Source organism: Rousettus aegyptiacus, unplaced genomic scaffold (genome assembly GCF_014176215.1).
Source record: "Rousettus aegyptiacus isolate mRouAeg1 unplaced genomic scaffold, mRouAeg1.p scaffold_m13_p_16, whole genome shotgun sequence".
In the NCBI taxonomy this organism is placed as follows: Eukaryota; Metazoa; Chordata; class Mammalia; order Chiroptera; family Pteropodidae; genus Rousettus; species Rousettus aegyptiacus.
The window spans coordinates 44,644,496-44,660,596 of record NW_023416291.1 but is presented as its reverse complement, the minus strand read 5'-3'; the positions used below and the strand labels follow the sequence as shown (position 1 = coordinate 44,660,596).

Sequence of the window (16,101 nt, the reverse complement as noted above, 5' to 3'; positions counted from 1 at the left end):
CCTTTACCTGCCCAAGTCTAGTTCATCCTTTCACACAGGTGGCCCCTGGACTGAACTCACAGGACGTGCCTGTGTGTTCCTCATTAGCTCTTGAGCCGTCACTGCCATGTAGCATTATTTCATTCATGCTGGCTCGGTCACTGCCACTTGACTCTTATCTTCAGGAAAGGAAGAAGAAAGCTAGGTCTGTCTGTATTCTCACGGTGCCAGAACCCAAGTGTTCCCAGAGGGGAAAATTCCACTTTCCTGAGCGTCCTCCCCTGCTATGGGCTACACCCGACACGAGGTGGCGCCAAGGCAGCTCTCGCCTTTCACTCCAGACGTCTGTCTGGCCTGCCTAGCTCCCGAGCCACAAAAACGCCTTGATCTTTTCTATGAAAGTAAAGGCAGCTGTCCAGGCAAAAGGTGAGACGATTGTATTAAGGTGTAAATTATATCAACAGGTGCCCGAGGAGGCAACACAGTCTCCGCCAAGATTCCTTCCGAAATGAGCCAGGTAGTACAAAAGTACCCGGCTTTGATCTTTTCTATGAAAATAAAGCTGAGGCTGCCACCCATCCCTCAGGCCGACTGGGGGGCAGGGTGAGTCTGGCGAGCAGCACCCATGCACCTTTCTGAAAGGTTCTCTGGGATTAGGATGTGCGGAGGGGTGAATCAAGCCAAAACTCTGGCAGGGGACCACTGCCGCCCGCCTTGACTCACGCATACTCCCAAGGCAGGCACCTAGCACGGGCCTGGCTCACTGAGGCGAGGCCCTCGGTGGGCAGCGGTCCCTTGGAGTGGGGGCTCTGCTGGGTTGTCTGTCTCCAGGCAAGGCTGACCTGCAGCCCTGTCCTGGGTGACTTCTGAGTCTCAGATGGGGACAGACAGTCTCGTGGAGGGCAGGAGGAGCTCTGGGGGTTGCCCCTCCAGCAAGGAGTCGGTCAGCAGGGCTGGCAGAATCCACACCATGTAGAGTGAGCGGCACAGAGAGCTCCGGCAGCAGCCAGGGCGGACAGACCAGGAGCCCGTCACTGAGATGGGCCTGGGGCCACCCCCTGTGTCCCTGCTGCCCACCCTCCAGCACCCCTTCCGCACCCCAGGTTCCCAGTGAGAAACTTACTCCTCTAAAGTACCAAGGACCATCCCAGTAAAAGTGGCATCTTTACAAAAGGGTCCCAGAAGAGCAGGCTAAAAGAAGCAGCCTCTTCAGTAGGGGTGAGTGCCACGTGGTAAGGCAGCTGATGTGGGGGAGGGGTGGCATCGGGGGTGGGAGGTAGAGGGAATATAAAGCCTCTCCACCCCGTAGTAGGGAGAACCTCGTCCCCGGGGCCCTGGGCCAGGAAAGGACAGGAAAGAGGGGCAGCTATTTTATTTTCTTCGTATGTCTGTGTGTGTATATACATGTTTATCAAGTTCGCACGTCGGGAACTTTACACAGTGAATACCTTTAGCCTCTGGGCCACCCCCAACTTTCTAGATACTAATCCCCATGACCCAGCCTGCTCAACTCCTATTGCACAAAGATGCCCAATGCAGAGCCCGCCTCAGACTGGTGCAGAGCCTGTCCTGCGGGGCGAAGCGAGAGCATCTAGCAAAAACCTGGGAAGGTGAGGCTGCCCTCGCCCACACCCCAAGACAGGCCCCAGCCTCTGGCCTCATCCAGCCCGAAGGAAGGGGCCCTACCACCCGCCGTCACCCTCCTATGCCGACTTGCCATGGGCGTGGCCCAGGCGCGGAGCCGGGGGCGGGGCGAGAGCGCAGCAGGCGCTCAGGCCCGGGCGTTGACCGTGGGGGGCGCTGAGTAGCGCTGGCGGGCGTGCTTCTCGCAGTACAGCTCGTCCCCCACCCAAAAGTGCCCACGCATCTTCAGGTTCAGGCCGCAGTCGGCACAGGTGTAGCAGCCTGGGTGGCGGTACCGCCCCTCCTGGATGCGCACAGCCTGGTTCCTGCGAGGGGCGGGGGGAGGCAGGAGAGCCGTTAGCCTCTGGGGGTCGGGGAACTGGGACACCTGGCCTGATCCCCCATTCCCATTTCCCTAGAGCTCAGAGGCGGGACCTGAGAAGATCCCCAAATCTCAGACACTTGACTCCCCAAGCCTGCTCTCAGAAATCTTACTTCGACAACCCACCGGCCCCCACCCCCAGAACCCCTCATCCAAAAAGAGTCATTCCTGCCCCCACAAAGGGCAGATAAACCCCATCTGGAATCTTCTGGATTATTAATGGAGCAGTGGTCTTCAAAGTGTGATCCCAAGTGCCAGGACCAGAGGCAGCATGCCAGCTGAGGACAAACTAGAAATGTAAAATCTGGGGCCAGGGACCTCTGAAGGGCAAACTCTGGAGGTGTGGCCCAGGAATGAGCTAACAACCCTGGAGCTGCTGCTGCCGGCACTTCCCGTGTGGAAGCAGCAGGTGTGTGGGGGGGGGAGTACCCCATTCTGCAGAGGAAAGGCTAAGGCCCCGGAGGGTAAGGGATTTGCCTAGTGAGTCATCTGACCCTCCACACTGTGCACATAAGAACTTTTTCCAGGGGGGCCTTTCAACGATTTTCCAGAGAATGTGGCCACCTGATAATGCCACCCACTGAGAAAAAAAAAAAAAAAAAGAACCTACCTCTGGAAAATTTATCCTATTCCAGAGGGGTAAGAGCAAGATTTTCCAGGAGAAGCCACCTCAAATGGAGGCAGATCTCCAGAGGCTGGGAGGCGATTGGAGAGAAATTAAAGTAGTAGCTTATCTCACTCCTCCAGGGAGCGGGGAAGGAAACCAGGCAGGAGGGGAGCAGCAGCAAGAAGCCAGCGCAGCCATCCTGAGAAGGCTGACGATGACCCAGGGAGCTTCCCGCAGATCCACCGTGGCAATGCCCCGCCCCCCGGGGCCCTGGCTGGTGGTTCTATGCAGGCCCCTCTGGAGAGCACCCTGCCCCCTGCCCCCACCCGGCCTCCCAGGCTGCCCACACTCACGCAATGCTGGTGCCGCACTTCTCACACGAGTGGAGCTTGGGTGGGGTGGCCAGGGCCCTGGAGGTGGGCAGGGAGGCCTGGGGGCTCAGCGAGCTGGGCAGGAAGGCAGGCGCGCCACCTGGGAGGGGGAGGGGCACACAGACACAGCAGAGCTCGTCAGCAGAGCTCGTCCCCGCAGCAGCAGCATCCAGGCTGTTTGTTTACGCACACTCTGCCTGCTCCAACATGCCGAGGCCACTCACAGGTACAGACGCACAGACGGGGGTGGTGGGGCGGGGGGGGGGGCGCCCTCTGGAGCAACACTGGTCATGAAAGTGAGGAACGTAAGAAGAGAATGATCACGCCAGATCTTTGGCTCGGGCCGGGCCAGGGCAGAAAGGCTGAGTTAGCCCGAGCTAAGGCACCAACCGTCCATACCGAGTGTCCGACATGGCAGGCCAAGCAGACGTTTCGTCTTGCACGGCCCAGTCACGATGATATTAACGGAGGGTAAGAATAGGGAATAACAGCGCATGATACCTTCATACAGCTTTCAAAGGGCTCTTAAGTGAATTATTGCATCGGAGCCTGAGACCGCGCTCAGACGAAGTACATGTGTCATGCGTCAGGTAAGGTCCCTATTTGCAGCCGATGCCAAGTCTCCACCGGTGATATCACCACCTGTCGGCGCTCCACTCACCCCACTGCCTCCCTGGCTCCCTCAAGGTAATGAGGGACAAGTCTGGCTCCAAACCTTCTCACCCCACCCCTTCCTTTGTGAATACCCCTGGGAGACAAACATCAGAGTTGGAACCAGACAGTAGGTTCTAGTGATTCTGCCACGCACGTCTTTCTCCTGACCATCCCATCTTTTCACATCCTGCAGCTACCGCCAGGCAAGCCCTCCCTACCTCTCCCCTGGACCAGGGCAGCGCCCCGCCCCCAACACACACAAGGACTCCAGCAGCACCGTCCACCTCCTTGGGAGCTGGGCAGGCCTGTCAGCCCAGTGAACGGAGTGCCTCGTGGGGAGACGTAGGTCCTAAGCGCCTTCCGTCTCCACACTCTGCACAGGGCTGGCCCGTCAACGGGACAGTAAACAAAGGACGAGAGCCCGCCTTATCTGTACTGCTCACTGTGGCATCTCAGGCATTGCCGGGCATTACTTAACCAGCCCTCCTGGGTCAGGCTGCTCCTGAGCCCGGCATGCGCGGCCTCGCTGCAGACACTTAACGTCCACGGCCACGCTCCCTGCCGCCAGGCCTGCGGCTCTCCGCTCCCACACCCAGAAGCCCTCGGGCGGCCGGCACCACATTCCACGGGCCTCCTGCCACCTTCCGAAGGCTGTTTATTAAAGGCTTCGTCTTTCTCCAAGGGCCACATCAAACCCCTCCTTCTCCTCGAAGCCCTTGCTGGAGGCCCCACCACCAGCCTCTGTTGTTCGGCTGGCACTCGCCCGACCCCAGCCAGCAGCTCTGGGGCGCCCCTCGTAACCCCACCAGATGGTAAGCTCCTTCAGCACGGGGCCTGTGGCTTCTGGGAGTCAGCGGCCCTCGGCGCCTACTCCCGTGATGAGCACTCAGGGACCCGGGGTGTCCTGGGGAGACTCCCTTCCCCACCTGAGCCCCCCCAAGGCCTCACCTCTCTCCTCTGCCTCCAGGGCTTCCTGCAGGAGCCGAAAGGAGCTGGACTGTCGGGGGGCCACCTGTCCCTCACGGTTCTCCTGAAGCATCTTGAAGACTTCTGAGTCTTCTCCTAGGAGTTGGCTTCTCCCTTCTGAGTCCACACTGTGAGGATGGGAGGCAGCCAGGAGTTGAGGGGCCATTCTGAGTGACAGGCAGAACATGGGGGCAGCGAAGGGGTGTCCCAGAGGAAAGGATTCCAGGGGCCAGAGGAAAGCCACCTGGGCTGAGAGAGGCAGGGACTCTTCATCCCTCTCTGGGAAGCCAGTCTCCTGTCCCTCCCAGCCCTCCGAGACCCCGCCCCATCCGCCAGGGCCCACCGGTACCTGAGTCTGGGGTTGGAGGCACGGGGGCCTGGGGACGGCGGCAGCACCAGGACAGCCGAGTCTCCAGCGCCAGCGCGGCCGAGGCCCGGCTGCAGGAAGGAGGGGCACCAGGGGAGGAGTCGGCGCCAGTGCCTTGGGCCAGAACGCCCATCGGCCACCAAGGCCGGCTGTTCCCAGGCCCAACACCAGAGGGCTCCCGGCCCTCACTGACCAGCAGGCCTCCACGCGGGGCCATCACCCCGACACTGCCCGCCCTCAGAGCCGGCACAGAAGGGGTGGCTCCAGCTCCGTCCCAGAGGGGAGCGAGGGAGCACCCAGCTATGGAGGCGTGAGGGTTCTGCAAGGGGACCGGGCGAGGGGTGGAGTGAAGACCAGCGGGTGACAACCAGCTAAGTCCAGACACAATGCAAATTCCTCTGTTATCTCAGGCCACGTGTTTGGAAAGACGTTGCATGCTGGGGCCTGGATCCTCCGAGGGAACAAGCAGAGAAGCCAACGCTGTTGCTGGGAGGAAAAGGCAGCCTAACGGGGTGGAGCGAAGGGGCCAAGACCCCTGTGGGAACCAGGGCTGGGGCTGCACGAACGACTTCTCTCCCACGCAAGCTGGTCCTCCTAGGAGGGCCAGAGTCTGAGCTGGCCACCCAGGGAGGTCCCGGACCCGCCGCATGCAGCCCGGGGGAGCCAGGCCAGTTCCAGGCCGACCCCAGCTCGCCGGTGTGCACGGTCCGTCCTGGGCTCTCACACCTGCTCTCCACCTGGACATCTGGCCTCCCACCTCACACTGCTCTGCTTCCTGGCCTGCTCAGCCTCCCCACTCGGCTTCCTCTCTGGCCCGTCCCCTGCAAAGGAGAGCCCCAGACACCACCAGCCAGCACGGTGCTGAGGGCACAGCTTCCTGAAAAGCCAAAGTCCCTCGATTTTAAAATTCAAAGTCAGAAATGAATTATGAGGTCAAATGAAAAAAACTGCATGAATTCTTAAGCTCAAATGGAAACGTCAGAGTCTCGAGAAGACAGCCCTAGACCCTGCCTGACCCCAGCCTGCATTCCTCTGCTCCTCGCTCTTTGGGAAGAGGGTCTAGGTGAGGAGACTGAAGGTCAGAGGGACAACGTGGCTGATCCAAGCCACCCCGGGAGCCAGAGGCAGGGCATGGAGTCCACACCTGGGCTCCTGGGTGCCCAGCTAGTGCCGTGTGGTCGACTAACGGACAGTAAGAAAATTTCCTCAGGAATGACGACCAGTTCCAGATAGCTCTTCAAGAATCGTGTCCCAAGTCGCTGTCCCAACATGTGCCCTGCATCGAGGCACTCACTGGCCAGTGGAGAGCGAGGGCTGAAGTCGGGCCCAGGTCCCTCCAACAGCCAAGAGGGAGAGGCGCTGTTCCCACTCCACATCTGCTCACCGAGGCTTTTGCCTGCCGGAGTTGTGGCGGGGAGCAGGGGGCAACCCCCAGTTTCCAAAAGGGTGCCATCAGGGTTGGTGGCGCCCTGTGACTTCGGCTCAGGGCAGCCTCAGTCCGCTCAGGAGCTCGCAGCAAGGCTGCAGCCACAGGAAGACTGGGATGGGGGCCCCTCATCTACAGTCGCCACCTCGGCCCCTCTCTCCCACAAGACCACCAGCCTGGCGGAGAGGCACCCAGCTCCCTAACTGGGAGGGGCTCTGCCTCTCTCCTCCCTCCCTCCCTCCCAGTCAGCTCAGAAGAAACCTGTCACCTCTGAGTCCAGAAAACCTGCTCACTGGCCAGGCAGAGGTGGCCAACACCTCTCAAAACGTGCTCTGGGGGAACACAGGATGTTAAAAAGTGGGTGGCAGGGAGGAAGGGTGCAGGAGAAATACCGCAGGTGAGCACGTTTCAGAAATTAATAAAATTAAACATGTGTTTGTATTCTCATAGGACTTCTTAGGACCTTGGAGGTGCTGAAGTGTGCAGTGACTCCCAGAAGGGAGCTGTGGGACCCCGTGAGTCCCACGCCATTGGACCCCAGCCTCATTTGTAGACCAGAATGCAAGTTTCATTGGATTAGGAATTTCTCTGTTTTTCCTCCACTGCATCTCCAGAGCCTGGAAGGTGCCTGACCCCAGGCGGCTGCCTGATAGATATTTGTTGAAGGAATGACCAGGGACATTGGGTCAAAGCAGGGAACTCAGAGAGCATCGGCTCTGAGTCTGAGGCGTGGAGAGAGGAAGGGTCACACGGCGGAGATGGGGCTGACCCTCTCCTGCCACATCGCCCTGCCGTCCAGCCCAGGGCTCCTCTTCACACAGCTTGGATGGTCCTCAAAATCTTTTCATGCATGTGACCCCTGCGAGCTCCTTGAAACAGAACGGCGCCCCCACCCTACTCCTGACCCTTCTATCCGATTCAGTAAGTAGGCCTAGGCTGGAGCCTGAGAATTTGCATTTCTAAAGAAGGACACCAGAATGGACAGCCCTTCTCCAGCCAGGCCCTAGGACAAGCTCAGTCCTGGCTGGTCTCAGGCAGAAGCTCCATCCTCCCCGAGGAGGCCCCCTAGGCCCGAACGCATAGGTCTTGCTTGTACCGCTGCCTCTCCTCACGGCCCCCCATTCATCAGCCTCTAATCTAAACCCTACCTAGTCCTACCTCCCGACCCTCCAGCAAAATTCCTGACGAAGCCTCTCCGGCCACCCCGGCCCACACTCATCTCTCCCCTCCCAGAAGGCCTCCCGCTTTTCTAATTAAGACCACACTGTTTAGTGGTTAATTGTTCCAGAATTGTTTTGTCTGTTTGTCTTATCTCCACAGCTACATTTTAAGTTATTTAAAGGCAGGGACCTCAGGGAACACATCTGCATGCCCATACTGCCCGGCGGCCCGCAGGGCAGGCCCAGCACAGGTCACCGAGGAGCTCCTACTCCTTCCTCCTCCAGAGTCCCCAGTTTCTGGTACCCTCCCCCAGCCATCCCCAAAGGCTCTGCTCTCTGGAATGCAGAATCAGCCAGAGGTAGGATTCCGGCAGCTGGGCCTCATCCCCTTCACCCAAAGGCTGGACATGCCCCCCTCAGCCCTGCCCCCAGCAGCTGTGGCCCAGAACTGCTGGCCGCCTCACTCCCTCGCCTCCCCACCTCTGCCCTCAGAGAGCAGAAACACCACCAAGGGGGGCTGGGCTGTCGCCAGTGGACAGTGGGACCTGGGGGGAGAGTCCGGTCCAGGGCAGGAAGGCAGGGTGGGGGCAGACAGAGAGCGGGCCAAGCGCGACTTGAGGCAGAACCACGGTCCTGCTAGCAGTGCCCTCGGCCCAGCCAGAGAAGGAAGAAGGGGGTGGGGTGATGGAGCCGGGGCAAGCTTGGGGCTGGGATGGGGAAGAATGTGTTCGAGAGATGCAGCCAGAGCCAAAGGGAACCATCCCAACAACAGCAGCAAAACTATGTCCGCCCCGGCCCAAAAGAAACACCCGAGAAGGGAGGAAGCCAGCAGGCAGCGGGGAGGCGGCAGTGAGTGGGAGTGAGGAGGCGGAGGCCACCTGGGACCAGCCGGCAGGACAGGGCAGCCAGCGCGAGCCACCAGCAGGCAAGGTGGCCTCGCTCCGGAGAGGGGCGCGCCTGATGCCGGGAGACGAAGGCGCTGGGGCCCAGGTGGGGCCGGCCGCCTGCAGCCCTACGGCAGCACCGGCCACCACCAGTGGACGCGGGAGGCTCCCGCCCTCACCCGGCGTCCCTACCTGTCGGCTTCCGGGGTGGCTCCCATAGGACAGACGGTCCGCAGCGGCGAGTCCTGGGGCGTGTGCCAGGCTCTGGAAACTGAAGGAGGGAAATGCGCAGTGTGCGTGCACCAAGCACCGACCTCCCCCCCAGACCGCCCCAGCGAAACAGAGGGGGCCCCCGGGGGCCCCTAAACACAGCTACTAAGACTCTGAGAGGCCTGGCCCGGGCCGGGGGCGGGGCGGGGGGCCAGGGTACACCCCCAAGCCTGCACTTACCTGCGGCTGATCACCGCCTCTCCAGGGAAGGTGTGAGGGCCGGCGGGGGACTGCGTGGAGAAGGGGCTACCTGCCCGGGGGCTGAGGGAGGCTGGGCTGGAGCAGGAGGACCGGAAGGAGGACTGGCTGTCAAGGTGTGTCCTCACAGAGCCCTGCGGAGACAAGCACCGGGAAGAGCGGGCAGCCCACCCCCCTGGGCTCTGCCCCTCAGGCCTCCGCCTCGTTTCAGGGTGCCGGGGCTCCCAGTCGATGTACCGACCTACCTGAAAACGCGTGGCCAGCGCCTCCACGGAGCCTTCCCCATTGGTCTGCCCGGGAGAGGCAGCCCGGGATCTGAGGAGAGGACACAGGAGGCGAGGGTCACAGGGGCCCCGGGACTCTGCTTGGCCAGCGGAGGCCGGATCTTCCGGCTAGTCCCGCACCAGGGTCTCGAGACTGGCATCATGTCCAGGACATCCGGACAGCAGGTTGCCAGCCTTCGGCCTTGCCAGATTCGAAACCAGCAATCACCGACCACCACCGTCATTTCTCAAAAGACGGCTTAGCACCAAAACGCAGAAAGGACAATTTCAGCAAGAAGTTCCACAAATTCAATTTTATTAAAAACTTCTCACGCTATTTCCACCCGACCGGGCATAGTTCTTGCGGGCGGCTTTCTTCGTGAGTGCTTGATTAGGAGCGTGAGGGAGGGCGGAGGCTTAGGCGGAAGGAGGCGTAAGGAAGAAGGACAGTGACGGAGGTAGATGGAGAGTCGATCTGAGTTCTATCTGTACTGTCAGTCCTGCATAAGGGATTACACGTCCTCTCCTTCCTTCCTGGCTTTCTGTCTTTCTTCCTTCCTTCCTTCCTTCCTTCCTTTTTCTTCCTTTCTTTCTTTTTCTTTCTTTCTTTCTATCTTTCTTTCTGCATTTCATCCAGACTTTGTCACTAGTTAACATCAGTTCATAGATCAATTTTGGGAGAGATTGCTGATTCATAAAATAATCCTTACTCTTTCACCCACGGAGAAACTGAAGCCCAGAGAGGGAAAGCGAATTGCCCAAAGCCCTAAAGGCTGACAATGGCTGAGCCAGCTGCCACTCCCCCCATCCAGAGGCTTGGCCCCCACCTGCTCGGCCAGAATGCCTTTGACAGGGCCACTCTTCCCTTCCATGGGCTTCTCCCCCAGGAAACAAGGGCAGAGCAGCCCCGCTTCCCGCCAGGAAGGCCGCTGCAGGACCTAGAGACCAGCTCTCCCGCCAACTACCCAGGCAGCCAGCGAGGGTTTGCCCACCCCAGCTCCCCAGGGACCTTCCTCCAAAGCCTTTCCCAGTGCAGCCCAACTGGAGCCTTGAAGAGGCCGTTGGAGGACTGGGCGCTGGCTGAGGGTGGAAAAAGTGCCCGCTATGTCCCAACCCCACTGCACCATTCCTGGATGTCTGGCCACTTCTAGAGAGGTCAGCAAGAACCTCGGTCACCACACACCACGCCAGCCCCCGTCTCCCCGGGGAGGGATGTGGAGTCAGAGTGAGGAGAGCCTGGGCTGTGGCTCCAGCCCAGAGCACTGCTTCCTGCTACAGGGCTCTGAGTGCCTGAAAGGTCACGGGGTAGGGGTGGGGTGTGGTTTAGCGGGGACTAGAAAGGGGCTGAGCAAAAGAAAAAAGAAACAGGGAGCCTTGACCTGCCCAATACGGAGCTAGAGGCCTAAGGGTATGGTGGCCAGGCCCTGCGCCCTGACAGGGCTGTGTCCCTCCAGGAAAGACCCGAGAGGAAGCAATGTGTCGGCAGCCTCTCCCCTGCCCGACTCTGCAGCCGCTTGTAGATTTCGGTCCTCTTCCCAGATGCCATGAGGTACCCCCAACCTTGGGTCCCGCTCCTGCAAACACTCTTGAGCCAGAGTGGCACAGAGGAGTCACCGAAGGGGCTGAGGTTCCCCCAGAGCATCAGGGGACCCAGCTTCTACGGCACTGCAGGGCAGCGGGGGCCAAGGGAGGGCACGGAGCCAGGGCCCAGGGAGAGCCTGGCAGTGGAGGTGGTGTAGGAGAGGCGTGAGGTCCCTGACTCAGGCTGAAGGCCCGCCCAAAGGGCTCTCCTGGCTGGAGGAATCTCCCAGCATTCCTGCCCTGTGACTCACCAAGATGCCCCACCTTGGGGAGCCACCTGTCCCCCGCAACCCAGGCCTCCAGGCTACAAAACCCACTAGCCAGGAATCTGCCTTCACCAGCAGGGTCCAGAGAAGGCAATGGAGGGAGGGATGAAGGGACTCTTTGGGGAGCGAGCCCCCAAACATCCTAACTTCCCCCGCCACCCCACTGCCCCTATCTGGACAAAGGCCCTGCCCTTTTGGAGGGAAGGTCCCTGGAGACCGGCTTATGGCACACCTTTCCCCTCTTCAACCCACTTGACGCCCACACCCTCCTGTACTCCACACGGCTGGGAACCAGTCAAACCCGGGAGTCCAGGTGGCTGAAGCCAACCTGCCCTGCCTGTGGCTGCTCGCCCAGGGCACAGGAACACCTCTCAGCCCACCCTGCTGCAGGTCCAGAGCCCAGACCTTCTCACGGATGAGCCGAAAGGGCCTGTGAAGGCCAGGCGGGGCTGAGGGCAGGGGTGGTCGGTGTAGCGGGCTGGCAGAGGGCAGAAGAATGCTGGCAGGCCCAGCACAGGTGGAGGGTGGAGGGTGGAGGGCCTACCGGTCGAGCCGCAGCCGCAGAGGTGAGGGGCTCTGCCGAATCTTGCTCTGGGCCTCGGCGTGGAGCATGCCCTCGGCACTCTCCCCGTTGATGGCCACGATAATGTCGCCAGGCCGGAGGTCAGCAGCCTCCGCTTTGCCCCGCTCAGTTACCTGTGGGGGATGAGGAGCAGGTAGTCTGAGAGGCGACCCCTCCGGCCTCAGACAGTGATGATGCTCAGGGAAGGAGGAAGGAGAGAGGAGTTTTCTCTGTCTTCCCCAAGAAACACAGAAGCTGGTTTGAACCAGACGGACCTGGGTCCCCCTTTAGCATCTCTCTCCCTACCCACCAGGGGGTGTTGCCCAGCTAATCAGCTAATGCCCTCCAAACCTGGAGTGACAGCCCCTTTCCCCCCACCCCCGGCACTGGCATTGTAACATGGGCCTCCCAAAGAACGTGTAATGACAGAATTTCAAAACCTGTGCTTGGAAATAGTATTTCTTGCCTGTGCAAATTGCACTGTGCTTGTGGCTGCCTGTCCCCAGGCCTTCTGCACGAATGCTCCCAGGCCTGGGCCCAGGTCAGAGGTCAGGGGGAAACTACCAAGAACTCAGGGGCTCCTGTTCTCGCAGCTACCCAAAATGGCTGCCAGCAAGTCAGGGGTTGGTGACCGAGGAGAAAAGAGAAGGCCCCATACTTGACCCAGCTCCCTTTCACTCCCCAGAGGCCGGTTCATGACCTGGCCACCACATCCCCATGGCAACAGGGCCCCAGCACCCTCTGGGCCAACACTCCCAGTAGCGGGCCTCTGGCTCTGGAACAACAACAACAAAAAGGTGTCTGTGGGGACCAGGTGGACAGGGCAGACCCCCAACTATGGAGGAACCTCTTTATCTCGTGGAACTAGCCCTTACCTTGGTCACCATGATGGGCGTGTGGAAATCCCTGCCCCCGGTGATACGGAAGCCCCAGGGCGCTGGCCCCACAACGTCCACCGTCAGCGCCATACCTGAGGAAGAGGGGATGGAGAGGTGGAGCCTCTCGACGGGGGCAGGAGAGAGGCAAAAGGGAGGAGAGAGCGTGGCAGGTCCACGAAGGAGTCAGTCAGGGGCTGGGGGCATGAAGGAAGTGGCCAGCTCCTTCCTGTGTCCCCCAGTTTCATTTCCCCCCACCCTGGGAAACCACGACTCCGAGTTTTCCTCTGCAGCGTCCAGCAGCGAGGCTCCCTGCAGGCAGGCGGTCAGGGTGCCAGACAGGGGCTCGCTGGGGACCTGGTGGCCGGGCAGGGGCTGGCAGGTGGCAGGGGACGTCAGCGCTTCCTCCTCTCCCCCTCCTCCACCATCAGGGCTAAGTCTCACAGTGCTTGCTTCCTGTCCCCAAAACCAAGAGCACTAGGTACTTCCTCCCCGCTCTGGGGGAGGGTAGCAATATGGGAACCGTGACAGCGAGGAAGGGGGCGGTGCCACCGCCGACTGTTGGAGTAGTTGGCTGGGTGGGGACTGACCAAGGTGAGGCCAGGGTCTTCAGAGGCGCCTCCTGCTGCCTGGTCGGCCCCCCCCCCCCCCCGCAGGTGGTCCAGCTGGGCAAGCCAGGGCTTCCCACCTCCCCCAGGGGCCTGCTGCCCTACCAACAGCCCCCAAGATAGGCTGATCTGCCAAAGTTGGGCACACCCACGCCCTGGTGCTGGCCAGCAGGGTGAGCTGACTGATGCCGCCTGCGAGCCTCCCGTCCACTGCCCCCTCCCCTGGGCAAGGGAGTGTCCTTGCAGACCGAGCTCTCGTAGGATTTCCGGAGCCTGTAGCTCTGGAGTCAGGAGCCAACCCAGGCAGAAAGCTGTGATGCCAGGCTGGGGCACCACCCTGCCCAGCACCCACACTGGAGCTGCCCCTGGGGAGCCCCAAAGGCTGCAAGTAACGCCCGAATCTATACAGGAACACTGGGGCCACGTCTCGGGTTTAGGAGCCTGGAGGGTGCGCCCAGGCCAGCGGTGCTGTGTGCCCGCTCCCCGGCCCTGTGGCTTCCTCTTTGCCTAGGGCCGGCCTCTGTCCCTCCCCAGGCCACCAGGCCGGCGCTAGCGGCTCACACGCCTTGGATCCCCGGACCTTTGAGCAGACCAGTGGACTCCGCGCCAAGCGCAGCCGGGAGGTGCCCAGCCAGTCTGCCCGGCTCTCCCAGTTCCGGCGCCCTCTGCACTCCGAGGCCAAAGTACCCGAGGGCCAGGGGCTGGAGGAGGAGAGCCTGGGATGGGGAAGCCCAGCCGGCGCGGGGCGCCACCCCCGAGGCGAGGCTGAGGGGAGAGGGACTTGGGGCGCAGGAGAGGTCCCGGCGCCGAGGGGCGCCGGCGCGCAGAGCCGCAGGCAAGCCTGGAGCCGCGGGGGCCGCCGGCCGCGCGGACCGTGCTCAGGTGGGCGCGCTCACCTGGCCCCCGCTCACCTGTCGGGCTGAGCGGCCGGGTCCGGGAGGGAAGAAGGGAGGGAGGTAGGGTGAGAGGGCGAGGAGACGCCGCCGCTCCCGCTGCTGCCGCCGCCGCCGCCTGCCTGACTCTGGGGAGAGCCTCCCGGGGCTCCGGGACCTGCCTCCGCCCATGTGATCCCGGGGCCGCCCCTGCCGCCGCCCCGGCGATGGAGGCCGCCTCCTCCGCGCAGCCCGGCCCCGGAGCGTCGGCCTGGTCCGCGCCGCGCTGTGGAACTGGGGTGACTCTCCCTAGAGCCCCCTAGAGGTCGCGGCCGTCCTCCCCGAGGTGCCCCGTCCTCCCCGAGCGCAGGGGAGGCTTCCGGCGGCGGTCCCGAGCCCCACTTCGCAGACGGCCGACGCTCCCGCCCCCTAACGCTCTCCCCCGCCGCCCTTCAAAGGGGCCCTCGAGCATCACCCCCTCACCCCCCACGCCAGGGCCGCGGCGGGGACGGACGCGGGGCGCGGCATGGCCTGTCCGCGCTCCGCCGGGCTCCCCCGCCCGCTCCGGGCTCCCACGCTCGTGCAGATGCAGCCGATACCCGCAGAGCCCAAACCGGGACCGCCCACAGCCTTCCCGAGGCCGGTGCGCTCCGGGAGCGGCGGTGCCAAGCTCCGCGGCTGCCCCGAGAGCCTGCTCTGCTCAGGGGGACTCGCCAGGCCCAGGGGGAGATAAAGAGACTCCGGAGGAGGTCACTGGGCTCCCTCCTGGGCTGCCAGTCTCTTCCTTTTCTGAGCTGATACTTTTTACACTCCTGCCTGTCCTTAGCCTATCTTGCCGCCCTGCCTGGGGCTGGCCAGCTCCAACCAGCCCCTCTGTCCCTGGTCCCCCAGGCCCCAGCTCTCTGCCAACCGCCTGGAATCCAGGCTCCGGGGATCCCGAGAGGACAGCCAAGGAGAGCCCCCAGGCACCAGCTCAGAACCATCTGGCAGACGGTTCCCCAGTGTCATACCCAGCACCCCTCCCCTGGTCACCCCATGGACCACCAGAGCTGGCTCCGTCTCCCATTGCTCCGCACCTTGCACTCTCTCTGACAGGCTGGTCTGTTTTCAGGGGTGCACAGCCGTGGGCACGGCAGGAACTTTCCAGCCTCAAGTAGTCGTTCCCTCCCAGTTCCCTTTGCAAGGCGCGCCCTCATGCCCCCTCTTGCCTACCTATGCCCTGCGTCTCCTCCTCCCTGTGCACACGATCCAGGTCCCCTCAGGCCTGCTACCTCTTCTGTCCCCAGTTTCCCACAGCCTCTATTCCCAGTGTGTGTAAGCCACTCTCCCACTGACTGGTCCTGTGCCTAAGGGTGTGGCCTCTTGGCCTGAAGCGCCTGTCCTACACCTCACCTAGACCAGAAGCCCCGAGAGGGCGGGAAGCTACAGGTAGAGCCAGCACATGTGGGGTCACACAGGCCTCGCCTCAAGCGCCAGGTCTGCCTCTACCAGCTGCGTGACCTTGGGCAATTTCCTTGGCTCCTCTGGGCCTGTTTCCCCACGTGTGAAATGTGGATGATGCGTGGTCGCGCGGACCGACTGCCCCCCATGTAAAGCTGCCTGCACACAGGCTCCTCGGAGCGCGGGACAGGCTTTTGTTTGGTTCGCTGCTCCATTCCCAGAGCCTAGCACAGCAGGCATTCAATAAATATTAGTCGAATGAATATCGTTCAATGATTGAATGGATTAACCTCCCTTCCTTTGCCACCGCCACGCCCCCGCCACCCTCCGCCCAGCAATTTATGGCAGAGACTCTGTTTTATACCTTTTAATGCTCCTGGCTTTGCCTCAAACAATCTCTAGAAACATCTACAGGTTCACCTGCAGCACTTCTGCTCCGTGGGTCCTGCACTCACAAAACTCAGGACAAAGACCAAGCGGACAGAGTGTGACCCAGTGGGACAGACCGGAGTCCTGGCTGCTCTCCAAGCCACTCCGTGCCCCTGGGCATCTCACCTCTCTCAGGGGCAGCCCCAGCAACCCACCCTCAGGTCCGCCTCACCCCTCGGGGCTCCGACACGCCCTTCCCCTTCCCCCTCGTGCCAGTCAAGGCACAGAAGTGGTCATCGTCCACCAGGGCAGTCGGGGCAGGCAGCCCAGGGCGTAGGGCTGGTTCTCTGCAGAGGTTTCAGGGCTCTGTCAAAGAGA

General features: G+C 61.8%; 1 protein-coding gene across 2 annotated transcripts; it reads right to left on the bottom strand.

The window, feature by feature from the left end:
• Positions 1 to 393: 393 nt before the first annotated feature.
• On the bottom strand, positions 394 to 14,149 carry PDLIM2 (PDZ and LIM domain 2). Of its 2 annotated transcripts, none has more exons than XM_016141571.2 (10): positions 13,939 to 14,149; positions 12,435 to 12,529; positions 11,542 to 11,693; positions 9,133 to 9,202; positions 8,870 to 9,021; positions 8,612 to 8,690; positions 4,932 to 5,020; positions 4,565 to 4,710; positions 2,945 to 3,062; positions 394 to 1,928 (listed from the first exon to the last, which is right to left on the bottom strand). In XM_016141571.2, the coding sequence occupies exons 2-10, from the start codon at positions 12,525 to 12,527 to the stop codon at positions 1,751 to 1,753; spliced, it is 1,077 nt and encodes a 358-aa protein (XP_015997057.2). In that variant the 5' UTR covers positions 12,528 to 12,529; positions 13,939 to 14,149; the 3' UTR covers positions 394 to 1,750. The 2 variants fall into 2 exon arrangements, with proteins under 2 accessions (XP_015997057.2, XP_015997056.2); XM_016141570.2 differs by having other exon boundaries at positions 13,954 to 14,149.
• Positions 14,150 to 16,101: the final 1,952 nt, after the last annotated feature.

Bases quoted from the DNA above. Each gene is read 5' to 3' on its own strand.
- PDLIM2 (XM_016141571.2), bottom strand. From the start codon at position 12,527: ATGGCGCTGACGGTGGACGTTGTGGGGCCAGCGCCCTGGGGCTTCCGT. The intron at 9,203-11,541 runs GTAGGCCCTCCA...TCCTCTCCTCAG, and splicing joins CTGCGGCTGCGGCTCGACCG to ATCCCGGGCTGCCTCTCCCG. The intron at 3,063-4,564 runs GTGAGGCCTTGG...TCCCCCTCCCAG, and splicing joins CCTGGAGGCAGAGGAGAGAG to GTGGCGCGCCTGCCTTCCTG.